The sequence below is a fragment of the Coloeus monedula genome (genome assembly GCF_965178545.1).
Source record: "Coloeus monedula genome assembly, chromosome: 3".
Lineage (NCBI taxonomy): Eukaryota > Metazoa > Chordata > Aves > Passeriformes > Corvidae > Coloeus > Coloeus monedula.
Window position 1 is genome coordinate 119,232,462 of NC_138783.1, and position 14,759 is coordinate 119,247,220.

At 61.1% G+C, this 14,759-nt stretch overlaps 2 protein-coding genes across 7 annotated transcripts in view; both read left to right on the forward strand.

Moving 5' to 3' along the window:
• NUP98 (nucleoporin 98 and 96 precursor) overlaps positions 1-7,241 on the forward strand; it is a 35,516-nt gene extending 28,275 nt beyond the window's left edge. For all 6 annotated transcript variants that reach the window (XM_082278226.1, XM_082278228.1, XM_082278225.1 and 3 more), the window contains 8 exons: positions 271-428; positions 1,294-1,437; positions 2,720-2,862; positions 3,358-3,579; positions 4,648-4,889; positions 5,459-5,613; positions 5,981-6,092; positions 6,760-7,241. In XM_082278226.1, the coding sequence (XP_082134352.1) occupies positions 271-428; positions 1,294-1,437; positions 2,720-2,862; positions 3,358-3,579; positions 4,648-4,889; positions 5,459-5,613; positions 5,981-6,092; positions 6,760-6,971 (1,388 nt within the window). In that variant the 3' untranslated portion in view covers positions 6,972-7,241. The remainder of the gene's footprint in view (positions 1-270; positions 429-1,293; positions 1,438-2,719; positions 2,863-3,357; positions 3,580-4,647; positions 4,890-5,458; positions 5,614-5,980; positions 6,093-6,759) is intronic.
• A 1,308-nt stretch (positions 7,242-8,549) lies between these two features.
• On the forward strand, positions 8,550-10,871 carry CHRNA10 (cholinergic receptor nicotinic alpha 10 subunit; the record flags this gene model as incomplete). Its single annotated transcript, XM_082279499.1, has 5 exons — positions 8,550-8,610; positions 8,860-9,005; positions 9,289-9,443; positions 9,700-10,232; positions 10,387-10,871. 5 exons carry the CDS (start codon positions 8,550-8,552, stop codon positions 10,869-10,871), a joined length of 1,380 nt encoding a protein of 459 aa, XP_082135625.1.
• Between the last annotated feature and the right edge of the window lie 3,888 nt (positions 10,872-14,759).

The following is a 14,759-nucleotide window of genomic DNA, read 5'->3' on the forward strand; positions in this document are numbered from 1 at the left end:
CCTCCTGGTCCTGTTTTCCCAGGCGTTTATGGAGTGGTTTATTTTGTAAGAAATAGTGGAGTTGTGGCCTCCTCATCCCTGAAAGTGTTCCATCCCCCAGTGGATGGAGCTTGGAGCAGCCTGGTCTAGTGGAACATGTTCCTGTCCATGGCAGGGGCTGGAACGGGATGAGTTTCAGGATCCCTCCCAACCCAAAGCCTCCTGGGCTCTAAGCTGTGCCCGCAGCCCGGGTGTGCAGCCGTGTCCCAGGCTCACAGCGTGTCCCTGCAGGTGACCACCGCCTGGCCCTGCTGCTGTCGCAGCTGGCCGGGAGCCAGCCCGTGCGGGACCTGCTGACCCTGCAGCTCGTGGACTGGCACCGCCTGCACAGCGACCGCTTCATCCAGGAGGAGCGGCTGCGCCTCTTCGCGCTGCTGGCGGGGAAGCCGGTAAGGATGGAGCCCCTCAGAGCCCTCCCACACAGCCACGGGCAGTGCAGGGAGGGGGCTGCTCGCCCAGGGCCACCTCCTGCTGCTGCACACCCGGTGATGTACCCACATATGAATATCGATCTCATATCGATACCCAACTGAGACAGACAAAAACTCTCTAACACTTCAGAGTTAGAAAGTGCATGTTTGATTTGGCACCGGGCACTGCGTGGGATAGCTCCCTAAGACGCAGGGCCCCAATCCAAGCAAACATGATACCTTTTATTTCCAAATATTATGAGTATCCAAAATACAAATGCATATTCGTAACATTAACACCTCCCATTCTCCGCTTCGTATGGAAATGAGCTTAAATGTCATTAAGCATGCATAGTGTGTGTCCTGAATGGAGTCGGTGGTCTTGAATTGGGTCAGTGGTCCTAAAAAAAGACGAAGTAACTCATCTTCCTCATTTTTACCTTTTTGCCTTTCTGAGCTTTAACAATCCTAATTACTTTAGTGACCTCTAAGTTCCTTTTTGCGTGGCTTTTGAACGGGTTCCCACCAAGGGAGGAAATTGGTAATTGTCCTTGTTCCCTACACCAACTTAGCAATGTTTCTATTCCTCATTCTAAGCACAGCTAAACAAACATGCAAATGACAGATGATCAGTTATTTGGCAATCAGTTACTAACATCTAAAACCCTATTTCAGGTCCAGCTCTCCTAACTATTTTAATTAACTCTCACTGGGCTTAAATTCTTTCCTGTTCCACCCATTCCAACACAGCTAGCCTATAACTAAAATCTTTATGTTTCTTCTAAATCTGTGTTTCACCGGCACGTGAGGCAGGCCTGTGGCTGAGCAGGGTTTGTGTCCCCAGGTGTGGCGGCTCTCCGAGAGGATCAGCGTCAACGTGTGCTCGCTGCTGGACTGGAAGCGCTGCGTGGCCGTGCACCTCTGGTACCTGCTGCCCCCCACGGCATCCATCTCCAAGGCCCTGGCCATGTACGAGTCGGCCTTTCAGGTGGGTCACTCCCTCCTGCCCAAAAGGAGCCCTTCAAGCTGCTCCTGCCTGTCTGGTGGGGCACAGAGGCTCCTATGAGCAGCCAGGAATCGCTGAATGTGGGATTGAGTATAGGACAAGGGGGAATGGCTTCCCAGTGCCAGAGGGCAGGGCTGGATGGGAGATTGGGCAGGAATTGTTCCCTGGCAGGGTGGGCAGGCCCTGGCACAGGGTGCCCAGAGCAGCTTGGGCTGCCCCTGGATCCCTGGCAGTGCCCAAGGCCAGGCTGGACATTGGGGCTTGGAGCAGCCTGGCACAGTGGGAGGTGTCCCTGCCATGGCAGGGCTGGCACTGGATGAGCTTTAAGGTCCTTTCCAACCTGAACCATTCTGTGATTCTATAGAATCATAAATTCTGTGGAGAAAACTCATTTATGGAGTGTTTCCAGGTTTTGTCTAGCTGTTTGACAGCTGGAGAAAATTAGGAAGAGGGACAGTGGCCAGCAGCAGGAAGGCCCTTTTGAGCCAGGCAGCCTGTTTTCCCACTGGGATCATTGATCCTCAGCTGCCTTGTCCAGCAGCCTGTGGTGCCCCACACCCCGTGTGTGCCCCCCCCAGCCCCGGTCCCACACCCCGTGTGGCTCCATGCATTATGCAGAGCCCTGAGTGCTGCTGCAGAGCTCTCAGCTCTCTGTGCAGCAGGACAAAGGGTTCTGCTGAAAAACATGTTTAATGATTTAACTAAAGCCAGCTCAGCCCTCCATCCTCAAGGCAGCCTAAGCACAGCAGCAAGTCTGGAATCTTGTCACTGATGTTTGCTTCAATATTTAGTGTTCTCTGTGTACAGTGTCCAGCACTTCTAAATACTCACCTCTGGTGAAAGTTCTCTTTTAAGAGAGAAAGTTAAACTGTTCTACTGACTCAGTGAGTTCAGTGCTGCTCTTGGCTGCCCAGACCCTGCTTAGCTACAGAGAGAAGGCTCACTGGGATGCACCTGCTTCATTTCATCAAGCCCTATGTGGTTTTCCAGCTATAAAATCCTTCAGGAATACAGGCTGTGTGTGAGAGCTGGCTGTACCTCCAGGCAGGGGTTTGTAAGAGTTCAGTGTGAGACATGAACCTGCCAGAGCATTTTGGGTTCAGGTTTTTCATGTTGGTCCATAGTTCTGGGGAGGTTCCAACTGCAGGTGCAGTTGGTTGCACCTTCTTTGGAGCAGAAAGATTCTCCTGAGCCTGCTGAGCTGTGGAATTCAGTTTTGGTCAGAATATTATCCTTAAACTTACTGTTAAAACTGTGTCCCTAGAACACCTCAGAGTGTGAAAAATACGCCTGCTGTCCTCTGCCTCCTTACCTGGAAGATTCTGGGTGTGTCATTGAAGAAGATGACAATGCAGGAAGGCCCCTGAGAGATGTCTGCTTCCATTTGTTAAAGCTCTACAGTGACAGGTAAGTGGGCAAAGAGTTCAATGAGTATTTAGAAAAACCATGATCAGTCAGTGACTTCCTGAGTTCACAAAGCAGGGCTATGAAATCAGCCTGAACCGCTTAGAGCAGTCCAAAATCAGCCCCACATGTACCCCCTGACAGAAGGTGGTGTCACACCTGGGGATGGTAGACATGGGGAACCTTTGGGGCACATCTCTGGGCTTTTTAGGTCCTTTCTGTGTCTGAAGAGTGCAGGAAGGCTTCTCTGTAGCTGCCTGTTTTGAAGGCAGTGAGAAATCTGCAGGGGAGCACCTACAGAGGAAAAGGGGTGATAGTCTGGGTGCAGACTCAAAGGAATTTTAGTAGTAAATACTGTTATTTTTTCTTCTTACAAAACAAAAACCAAACACCCACACCGATATAAATCACACACATGGCGATGGATGAAGGGAAGGGATTGGATTTGATTTTGTGGGCACAATCAGCTCTTGGAGTTACCACTGTTTTCCTCTCCAGGTCCTATGAGCTTGACCAGCTGCTGGATCCCAGGAGTGTCACCTCTGACCCGCTGGATTTCCGCCTCAGCTGGCACCTGTGGGAGGTGCTCCGGGCCCTGAACTACTCCCACCTGTCCCAGCAGAGCTGGGGGGTGCTGAACACCAGCTATGCTGCCCAGCTGGAGAGTGAGGGGCTGTGGGAATGGGCCGTGTTCGTGATGCTGCATGAGCCTGACACGCAGTAAGTGACCCTGTGTGACTGCTCTGGGCCTTGGCACGGTGTGAGTGACCCTGTGTGACTGCTCTGGGCCTTGGCACACTGTGAGTGACCCTGTGTGACTGCTTTGGGCCTTGGCACACCATGAGTGACCCTGTGTGACTGCTCTGGGCCTTGGCACACTGTGAGTGACCCTGTGTGACTGCTTTGGGCCTTGGCACACCATGAGTGACCCTGTGTGACTGCTCTGGGCCTTGGCACACTGTGAGTGACCCTGTGTGATTGTTCTGGGCCTTGGCACACTGTGAGTGACCCTGTGTGACTGCTCAGGGCCTTGGCATGGTGTGAGTGACCCTGTGTGATTGTTCTGGGCCTTGGCACACCGTGAGTGACCCTGTGTGACTGCTCTGGGCCTTGGCACACCGTGAGTGACCCTGTGTGATTGTTCTGGGCCTTGGCACACCGTGAGTGACCCTGTGTGACTGTTCTGGGCCTTGACACACTGTGAGTGACCCTGTGTGACTGCTCTGGGCCTTGGCACACCGTGAGTGACCCTGTGTGACTGTTCTGGGCCTTGACACACTGTGAGTGACCCTGTGTGACTGCTCTGGGCCTTGGCACACCGTGAGTGACCCTGTGTGACTGCTCTGGGCCTTGACACACTGTGAGTGACCCTGTGTGACTGCTCTGGGCCTTGGCACACCGTGAGTGACCCTGTGTGACTGCTCTGGGCCTTGGCACACTGTGAGTGACCCTGTGTGACTGCTCTGGGCCTTGGCATGGTGTGAGTGACCCTGTGTGACTGTTCTGGGCCTTGGCACACCGTGAGTGACCCTGTGTGACTGCTCTGGGCCTTGAAATAACATGGGCTCAGTTCTAAAGACCTGTGGCTGTCGTGGCTTCTCCCACATGGAACTGTGCACCCGGAGGGCTCTGTGCCACTTGGGAAATCCCCAGAATCCCAGACTGGGTTGAGGTGGGAGGGGCCTTGAAGCCCATCTCGTTCCAATGTCCTGCTCCTTGTGGTGAAGTGACCTTGTGGTGGGTGACAGGAAGGGGCTCGTTGCAGCTCAGGCTGCTCTCTCTCCCCAGCATCCGGGAGAAGGCCGTGCGGGAGCTGCTGAGCCGGCACTGCGCCCTCGCCGAGACCCCCGAGTCCTGGGCCAAGGAGACCTTCCTGACACAGAGGCTCTGCGTCCCCCCTCACTGGATTCACGAGGCCAAGGCAGTTCGGGCGAGGATGGAGGGTGACAAGCACAAAGAGGCCCTTTTCCTGTTCAAGGCTGAGCACTGGAACCAGTGCCACAAGCTGGTTGTCAGGCACTTGGCCTCAGGTGGGTCTGTGCTGCTCCTCTTGCATCCTGCTCTCTGAGCAGCACACACAGGCACATGGCAGGAGTAGGAGTGGATTGCCAAGGCTGGAGCCCCTCTGCTCTGGAGCCAGGCTGGGAGAGCTGGGGGTGCTCAGCTGGAGAAGAGAAGGCTCCAGGGAGAGCTCTCAGAGCCACTTCCAGGGCCTAAAGGGGCTCCAGGAGAGCTGCAGAGAGACTGGGGACAAGTGGAAGGGGGTGGGACTGGCTGATATTTAAGGTCCCTCCCAACCCAAACCAGTGAGTGACTCCATGATTCCAAGGCATGGTGGGGGGGGACAGTGAAGAGATCAGGCTGGGTTTGGAGCAGCAGGATTAGCACAGAGGGCCTGACAGTTCCAAACCAACTCTCCCTGGGCACCTGGTGTGGTGCTTTTCCTGGGCAGACAGGGAAGCAGGGTGGTGCTTTCCCTCTGCACAGCCCCACCTTCCTGGAGCACAGGGGCAGCAGTGACCTTCCTGTTCCCTGATCCTGTGGGTGTCCCTGCTGTGGGAGACGGATGGCCTCTGTTCCTAACTCCTGTTCTCTCCAGATGCAATTATCAACGAGAACTACAAGTACCTGAAAGGATTCCTGGAAGACCTGGCGCCTCCAGAGCGCAGCGCGCTCATCCAGGACTGGGAGCTGGCGGGGCTGGTCTACCTCGACTACATCCGTGTGAATGAGATGCTGGACAGGATTCAGCAGGTAACAGGCAGCTGCTTTGCCTGGGCTTTGGAAGCTCACACAGAGTCTGGATTAAAGCTGTTTCTGACTGCTGAGGGGGGCAGTTGGTGCTTGTCTTTGGCAGGCACTTCAAACAGAACATGGGCATCTCTAAAACCAGGGCTTTGCTATCTGCTGTCACAAGGGGTGGCTGTGCCCTGCACATGTGCTCTGTGGGTGTGTGACAAATGAAAGGGACAGGACAAACCCAGCAGTCTCCATGTCTGGTCTAGGCTCCCCCTTTGCCTGCTCTGGTGTTAATTCAGGCAGGTTTTTGGTGTAGTGTCACCTGGTAGGTGAGTTTGGCTCTGGCTGTGCTGCCTCGGAGCTGACTCCTGTTTGCTTGCAGCTGGATTGTTCCACCTACGAGCTGGAGCGGTTACACACCAAAGTGACGTCCCTGTGCAACAGGATAGAGCAGCTGCAGTGCCACAACGCCAAGGACCGCCTGGCTCAGTCGGGTATGGTGACATCCCTGTCCAGCAGCTGCCTGGGACAGCCTGGCTGACACCTGGGCTGCAGCTGTATCCCAAATCCACAGAATCATTTAGGTTGGAAAAGACCTTTCAGGCTCAGTCCAGCCATTCCCCAGTACTGCCAAGGCCACCACTGACCCATGTCCCCAAGTGCCACATCCACAGGGCTTTGAAATCCCTCAAGGGATTGGGGCTCCACCCCCTCCCTGGGCAGCTGTGCCAGGGCTGGACAGCCCTTCTGGGAAGGAATTCTCCCAATATCCACCCTGAGCCTCCCCTGGCCCAGCCTGAGGCCGTTCCCTCTCCTCCTGTCCCTGTTCCCTGGCAGCAGAGCCCGACCCCCCCGGCTGCCCCCTCCTGTCAGGGAGTTGAGGAGAGTGAGAATGTTCCCCCCCGAGCCTCCTCTTCTCCAGGCTGAGCCCCCTCAGCCCTTTGGGGGAAATAATTCTCCCCAATATCCAAGGAACCAGCTGTTTCCTCTCCCCCTGTGGCTTCAGTGCCTGTGCTGAGGGAGGGGATGGGGAAAGGACAGCATGATCCACGTGCCTTCACTCCCCAGTTGCTGCCCACCCCGTCAGTCCCTCCTCAGGGGTTCGCTGTGCAGCGCTCCCGCAGCTCAGCCCACGCAGAGCCCGCTGTCCCTCTCTTGCAGACATGGCAAAGCGCGTGGCCAACGTGCTGCGGGTGGTGCTGAGCCTGCAGCAGGGCCCGGAGCCGGGCCCGGAGCCGGCGGAGCCGCGCGTGCCCCTGCGGCTGCTGGCCCCGCACATCGGCCGCCTGCCCATGCCCGAGGACTACGCGCTGGAGGAGCTGCGCGGCCTCACCCAGGCCTACCTGCGGGAGCTGGCCCTGGCCGCGCACTGACCGCCGGCGGCCGGCCGGGCCTCAGCCTGGCCAGGACTGAACCAGGACTAGTTCTGGGACGAGCAGAGAATGCAAAGCCGCTCGCTCAGAAATTGCTCCGCTCGGGTCCCGGGGTCCTGCCCCAGCGGCCTCGGCCCTGGCACTGCCCCGTGCTCACGGAAGGTCTTTATGCATGAGGAGTATCGAAAGGTTTTTATCAAAAAAATATAAATAAATGCTCTAGATTATTTTCCTGTCTTTTTGAAAACAATAAATAAAATGTTTATAGTACTCCCCTGGGTTCCTTTGCTTTTTAAGGCAGGGCTTGGGTTTGTAGGTGTGTGTCCCTTGCTCTGTCACCCTGGGGTGGTGGGGCTGATTGGGTGGGGGCACAGCACAGCCCCAGGAATGTCTGACACAATCCCACCTGCCTTTGGTGGGGATCAGGGAAGGCTCCTTCAGCATCTTGGGAGGATCTATCATCTATAGATGATGATAGATCATCTATCTCGAGGATGGGGTGTGGGGAACCCAGATAAACCAGCTTGTGGCCTTTTGGTCCTGAAAGGGGCTCGTGTAAAAGCTGGAGAGGGACTGGGGCCAAGGGCTGGAGGGCCAGGAGCTAGGGAATGGCTTCCCAGTGCCAGAGGGCAGGGCTGGATGGGAGATTGGGCAGGAATTGTTCCCTGGCAGGGTGGGCAGGCCCTGGCACAGGGTGCCCAGAGCAGCTGGGGCTGCCCCTGGATCCCTGGCAGTGTCCAAGGCCAGGCTGGACACTGGGGCTTGGAGGCCCCTGCTGTGGTGGAAGGTGTCCCTGTCCCTGGCCGCGGTGGCACGTTCAGGTCACACTGGCTGCGTGCAGGGGCCGGGTCACTCCGGCTTCGCCTCCTTCCATTACTGTAATTGGGCCTGAGCGGCCCCAGCGGCCCCGGCGGCTCCGGCCCGGGCGGGACGGGCTGGGATGAATAATTCACCGCCTGGAAACAAAACCTCCGGCCTCAAAACCGCTCGGCATCTGCCGCCGGGGCTCGGCGTGGGAAGGGTGCCAGGAGGCGCCGGGAGAGCGGAGCCGGCGGATTCCCCGGGGCTGGAGCTGGGGATGCTCCGGCACCCCTGGGCCAGACGCCGCTGCCCCTCGCCGCTTTGTCTCCTGACTCGTGTCCCTCCCTCAACCTCCCGGGATTTTCTCCTCACCGAATGGGAATAATCTGCCTCTTCCCTTCCCCTGCTCTTTTGTAAGACCAGAGAGCGGGATGCCCCTTGCTGCGCACGGGGGTCACTCCACGCCAGGGCCGCAGCGCCTGCCCCCGGCTCCCGCCCCGCCCCGGTGTCCCCGAGCGGCTGGTCCGGTGTCCCCGGGGCTGGGGCAGGAGCTGGGCAGCCCACGGGCACAGCGCGGCTGCGGCCAGAGCCTCCCAAAGCCCTGCCAAACGGGGCTCGGCTGCACCCGGAGGCGTCCCGGCCGCTGCCGCCTCCCAGCCGGGACCCCCGGGGGTCACCCCCGTCACCCCTCGCCGTGGGTGCCTGGGGGGCCGTGCCCCCCCGCCCTGTCCCCGCCCTGACGTCACCCGCCCCCCCCGTCCCCGCACCTGCGGCGGGATGGAGCCCGGAGCTCGCCTGTGCCTCGCCCTCTGCCTCGCCGGCGTCCTCCCGGCCCCGGGTGAGCAGGGGGGGCTCGAGGGGCGCGGACCCCCGCTCCGGCTGCGGGGGGGCCCTGGAGCAGCATCCCCCGCACACAGGGAATGCCGGGGGTGGGGGGCTCAGGGTGGCGGTGAGGAGGGGCGGGGGTCCCGCCGTGCTCCTGCCCCTCCCAGCTGCCGGAGAGTCCCCGCGGCCGCGTCCTGGGGATCCCTCGGGAGGGGTCCGGCTGCACCCCGGCCCCTCCAGCCCCCGCTCCGGCTCTCCCCAGGCTGCCGGGGGGCGCAGGGCAGGCTCGCCTACAAACTGCTCCACGACCTCTTCGCCAACTACTCCAGCGCCCTGCGCCCCGTGGAGGACACGGATCGGGCGCTCAACGTCACCCTCCAGGTCACCTTGTCCCAGATCATCGACATGGTGAGTGCCCGGGCACGGCACCGCCACCGCGCTCTGCTCCCCGCAGCGGCTCCTGCCCAGCCCCACGCTGACGCTCAGCCCTTGAAACCAGCCCGGATCCAGCCCCAAACCAGCACAGCTCAGACCATTTTGCAGACAACCCGGTTCCCCCCAAAACCAGCACGACCCCCTCGAATCCAGCTCAGCTTTGCGGGGCACTCGGAGAGGCCATTGGGCTGGGGGCTGAGGGGCGTGGGGGTGGCACCGGGGTCTATTCCCCACGCCCACCCTCTCCTCTCGGCAGGACGAGAGGAACCAGGTCCTCACCTCCTACCTGTGGGTCCGCCAGACCTGGCTGGACGCCCACCTCAGCTGGGACAAGGACGGGTACGGCGGCATCGACAGCATCCGCATCCCCAGCAGCTACGTCTGGCGACCTGACATCATCCTCTACAACAAGTGGGTTGTGCTTGGCCCCTCATCTGCTCCCGGAGCCAGGGGGGCCCCGGCTGGGGCTGGGGGGCTGCACGGGGCGGTGCAACCTTGGGGTGGGAGCAGGAAGGTCCTGCAGTGGGAATGCAGGGAGATGGGGGGCAGGGGGTGCTGGCAGCAGCCAGCTGTGCCTGGGACTGACCCCCACCACCGAGGGGACAGCTGGGGGCTGCAAGGGGCGCGGGCAGGGGACGTGGCACCACGGCCACCCCTCCCTGCCCAGTGCCGATGAGCACTTCGGCGGCTCCATGGAGACCAACGTGGTGCTGCGCTCCGACGGGCACATCATGTGGGACTCACCCGCCATCACCAAGAGCTCCTGCAAGGTGGACGTGTCCTACTTCCCCTTCGACGGGCAGCAGTGCCACCTCACCTTCGGCTCCTGGACCTACAACGGGAACCAGATCGACCTCCGCAACCAGCTGGACACCGGGGACCTGACGGACTTCGTGGAGAACGTGGAGTGGGAGGTGCTGGGCATGCCCGCCACGAGGAACGTCATCACCTACGGCTGCTGCTCCGAGCCCTACCCCGACGTCACCTACACCTTGCTCCTGCGCCGCCGCGCCTCCTTCTACATCTTCAACCTGCTCCTGCCCTGCATCATGGTCTCCTTCCTGGCACCCCTCGGCTTCTACCTGCCGGCCGACTCGGGGGAGAAGGTGTCGCTGGGGGTGACGGTGCTGCTGGCCCTCACCGTGTTCCAGCTGCTGGTGGCCGAGAGCATGCCCCCCTCGGAGAGCGTCCCGCTCATCGGTGAGCCCCGACGGCACCCAGGACCAGGGGGTCTGTGCTGGGGCCGGGCAGTGCCGGTGCCGGGGTCGGGGCTGTGGCACAGTGGGGGGGAGCAGGACCCCCTGTGGGGCACAGGACCCCCCGTGCCCCCTGTCAGTGCCCGCTGTCCCTGCAGGGAAGTACTACATCGCCACCATGACCATGATCACAGCCTCCACCGCACTCACCATCTTCATCATGAACGTGCACCACTGTGGGCCGGGGGCCCGGCCTGTGCCCCCCTGGGCGCGCCGGCTCATCCTGCACCACATGGCCCGGCTCTGCTGCGTCTACGAGGTGGGCGAGAGCTGCAAGAGCCCCCAGCGGGCGCTGGGTGGGCGGGCGGGTGTGGGGGACGCCGGGGGGCCAGCGGAGAGCCCCGGGGAGGGGCAGGTGGGCACCGAGGCGGGGGGCTGCCCCTGGGACCACTGCCTGTGCCACCACGATGCCCTGCTGAGGAACGTTGGGTACATCGCCGGCTGCTTCCGGCGCCACCGCGCCAACCAGCGCCGCACCGGCGAGTGGAAGAAGGTGGCCAGGGTGATGGACCGCTTCTTCATGTGGGTCTTCTTCCTTATGGTCTTCCTCATGAGCGTGCTGGTCCTGGGCAACGCTGCCTGATGGCTCTGCAGACCCAGCACTGCGACCCCTCCAGGGGGTGTGGCTGCGGGTGCCTCATGAGGGTGACACGTCCCAAAATGCCCCTGGACCCCCCAGAGCCGCAGGGTGGGAGCTGCACCATCACTGGGGAAGAGGTGCCCGACAGCAGGACCCCCGCCCAGCTGCAGGGCTGAGGGGTCCCAGCCCCTGTCCGACTGTACCAGAGTGGGCACCCACATCCCCCTGTGGCGTCCTGCTCCTGAGAAATCCATCACGCTGGAAATAAACCATGGAACGCGTCCTGCCTCCACTGCCTGGGACAGGGGTGCTGGCCAGGGTGAGGGTGGCCCTGGGAGGGATGGAGGGATCAGGCCCCAGAGCTTTCCCTGACAGATGGGGGACTCCCCACGGCAAGGAGTGCAGGGCCCAGCAGGAGCTCTGGAGCTGCTGTCCACCCTGGCCATGGCAGCTTGGTCCCATGGTCCATCAGTGCCTGCCCAGCCCAGCCTGTGGCAGCCACTGTCCCATGGCAGCCTGGCCCCTCGGGGAACCCTGCCCGGCCCCAGGGCAGTGGAGACCCCCCTGTCCCCACAGGGCGTGGGACCCCGGCCAGGGGAGGGACAGCAGCACCTCACACCTGCACCCCAACATCCCACACCTGCACCCCAACATCCCCACCTGCACCCCACACCTGCACCCAGGACCCTGGACACCCCATCAGCTGGATGGACGCTGGGACCAGGACTGGGGATGGCTGGAGAGTGCTGGGTCGGCTGGGGAGAGACAATTCCATTCCTTCCCATGGGGCTGTGGATTGGATTTGTGCTGCAGTGCTGATAGCCCAGAATGTTTCAGCCAATGCAGGCTCTGCTGCTCCTTGTGGGAAGGGGAAGGGGAAGGGGAAGGGGAAGGGGAAGGGGAAGGGGAAGGGGAAGGGGAAGCTCTCCAGGACTGGTGGGTCCTGTGATGGGGGGAGGCTCTCCTGGGCACAGCAACCACTGAAGGAGGAGATTTGGATTCCCAGGCAAGCAAGGAGGGAGGCAGCAGAAATGGAGAGGGACGGCCTTTGGAAGAAGGGGCAGCAAATCAGGAGGCGACAAGGATGTCCTGAGGTCCTGCAGGGGCAAAACAAGAAACGCCAAAGCCCCTCTAGAACTTCATGTGGCTGCTGCTGTGAAAGACAGTAAAAGTCACTTTTACAAATGACAGCTTCAGTTTGGGGTCTTTGGTATTGGTTTGTATGGATCAGGCCAGGCCAGCGTGGGTTTGGGAGGGCCAGGTGCTGCCTGACCAGGCCGCTCCCCGTGCAGGCCAGGCTGCCCGCGGGGCCGGGAGGGGCTGGGGACGCTGCTGGGGCAGGGACGGCCCTGGCTGGCCAGCTCGGGGACATTTCGCCCCTCTGCACCCCTGGCCACTGGGCCAGCTGGGCCTCCAGCTCCTTGCTGTGCTCCTTGAAGAGCACCTGGGAGTCCTGGCAGTTCCAGATAAAGCTTGGGAAACGCCTCCTGAAGCTCATGGAACTGCGTGGGGCGCTGCCATGGGGCGCTGCAGCTGCCCAGCACCCGCTGTGAGCTCCTGGGGGCCCCGCGGCTCCACTTCCATAGCCTGGCACGCGGGCATGTCCCCTTTGTCAAGTGGCACTCAGATGTCACACACGGGCTCTGTCTGTCCCGTGACGTCACACAGGGGGCCCTTGCTGTCCCACACTGTCACAAAGGGGGCTCTGCCCCCCGGCTGGGGTATAAAAGGGGCCATGGGACACTGTGACACCGCAGACTGGCATCACCATAGCCTCTGCCAGCCCAGTAGGTTTGGGGCCCCTTCACTGGGGCCCCTTCGCTGGGGCCCCCCAGGTCACTGGGGAACATCTTCACCAGCCTGTGCTGGTGACCTGGACTGCCAGGGACGGTGCCATGGGGTTCCTCAACATCTTCACCATGGGTGAGCTGGTGGCAATCACAATGGTGGTGCTGCAGCTCATCCTGGTCACTGCCATGCTACGGGACAAGTGTCTGTGGGTAGGCGGCCTCTGATCTGCTGTGTGGGCTGGGCTGGGCCATGTGGGTTTGGGGTTGGTGTGGCATGCGTGGCAGGACAGTGTGAAGCATCCTGGGGAGCTCCTCTTGTCTCACCCCTCTGTGGTTCTTGCAGAGGATCCGTCAGAACTCAGAGCATCCAAGCACAGCGAGAGGCCGGCTGGAGGGGCAGAGCAACGTGGACAGGGCACAGAGATCAGCAGACACTGAGTTGCCCCATGGCAGCGCCCCACGCAGTTCCATGAGCTCCAGGAGGCATTTCCCAAGGTTCATCCGAAGCTCTCGGGACTCCCAGGCACTCTTTGAGGAGCACCGCAAGGAGCTGGAGGCACAGCTGGCCCAGTGGCCAATGGTGCAGAGGGGCTGCGGGGCGACCCAGACTGAGGTGCCCGCGGAGCCGGGGCTGCTGGGGGGCAAAGAGTCGCCGCAGGGCCCTGGAGAGGAGCGGCCGAAGGCGGGCACGGACAACGCACCCAAGGAGGACAAAGCGAAGGCTGCGGGACGAAGCAACAGCAGCTCCCCGGAGCTGGACGGCGGCAGCTCCACGGCCGCGGCCTGGTTCATCCCCAGGGATGTGGTGATCGCCGAGGCCGCGGGCTCGGAGGGCAGCAGCAGCAGCAGCAGCTCCCTGGGGCTGGAATTCAGCATCCCGAGCTCCGACCCGTGGTGGGGCCCGGCACAGCCGCCCGCCCGCCCGCCGCTGCCCGCGGGCCGGGAGCCGGGCCGGGCCCTGGGGAAGCTCCGCGCCCGGCTCGGGGGCTGCCTGGGGGCCTGGTGGAGCCGCTGCTGCCGCCGCCGCTGAGCCGCTGCCGCCGGAGGAGCGAAATGTCCCCGAGCTGGGCAGCCGGGGCCGTCCCTGCCCCAGCAGCGTCCCCAGCCCCTCCCGGCCCCGCGGGCAGCCTGGCCTGCACGGGGAGCGGCCTGGTCAGGCAGCACCTGGCCCTCCCAAACCCTCCCTGAGCCCCTGGCTCCTCAGACTTCCCCTCATTCTTTGTCTCAATGTTTCCTCTCAGCAATGAAAAAAAACCCAAAAAGAACCCAGCCAAACCAAACCGAAGCCGTCATTTGTAAAAGTGACTTTTACTGTCTTTCACAGCAGCAGCCACATGAAGTTCTAGAGGGGCTTTGGCGTTTCTTGTTTTGCCCCTGCAGGACCTCAGGACATCCTTGTCGCCTCCTGATTTGCTGCCCCTTCTTCCAAAGGCCGTCCCTCTCCATTTCTGCTGCCTCCCTCCTTGCTTGCCTGGGAATCCAAATCTCCTCCTTCAGTGCTTGCTGTGTCCAGGAGAGCCTCCCCCCATCACAGCACTTTCTCTTCTTTTCTCCTTTCTTTGTATGCTTGTATTTCGCCTTCCAATTTTTTTGTAATTTGTTTCTGTTATCTCACAAGTTTCTTTCTCACCATCATGTGCCCAAGGCAGCGAGGGCTCTCCCTTGGGCTCCCGGGTGTCACAAAGGGATTTCTGTCTGCCCCACGCTGTCACAGAGAGGGTTCTGGCTGCCCCATGATGTCACACAGGGGACTCTGCCAGGCTATAAAAGGGGCCCCACAGGAACAGACAGTGGTTGCTGGGCACAGCAGTCTGGCAGTGGCTTGGCAGACAACAGCCTCAGCCTCTGCCTCCCCACCAGGGTTGGATTCCCATCACTGGGACCCTTTTTCCCCAGCCTGTGCTGGTGACCTGGAGCTCCAGGGATGGTGCCATGGAGTGCCCCAAGACCTTCACCCAAGGCTCATCCAAAGCCCCTGGGACTCCCAGGTGCTCTTCGAGGAGCACCACAAGGAGCTGGAGGCACAGCTGCCCCGGTGGCCAGGGATATGGATGGGCTGCAGGGTGGCCCAGACTGAGGTGCCCATGGACCCGGGGCTGCT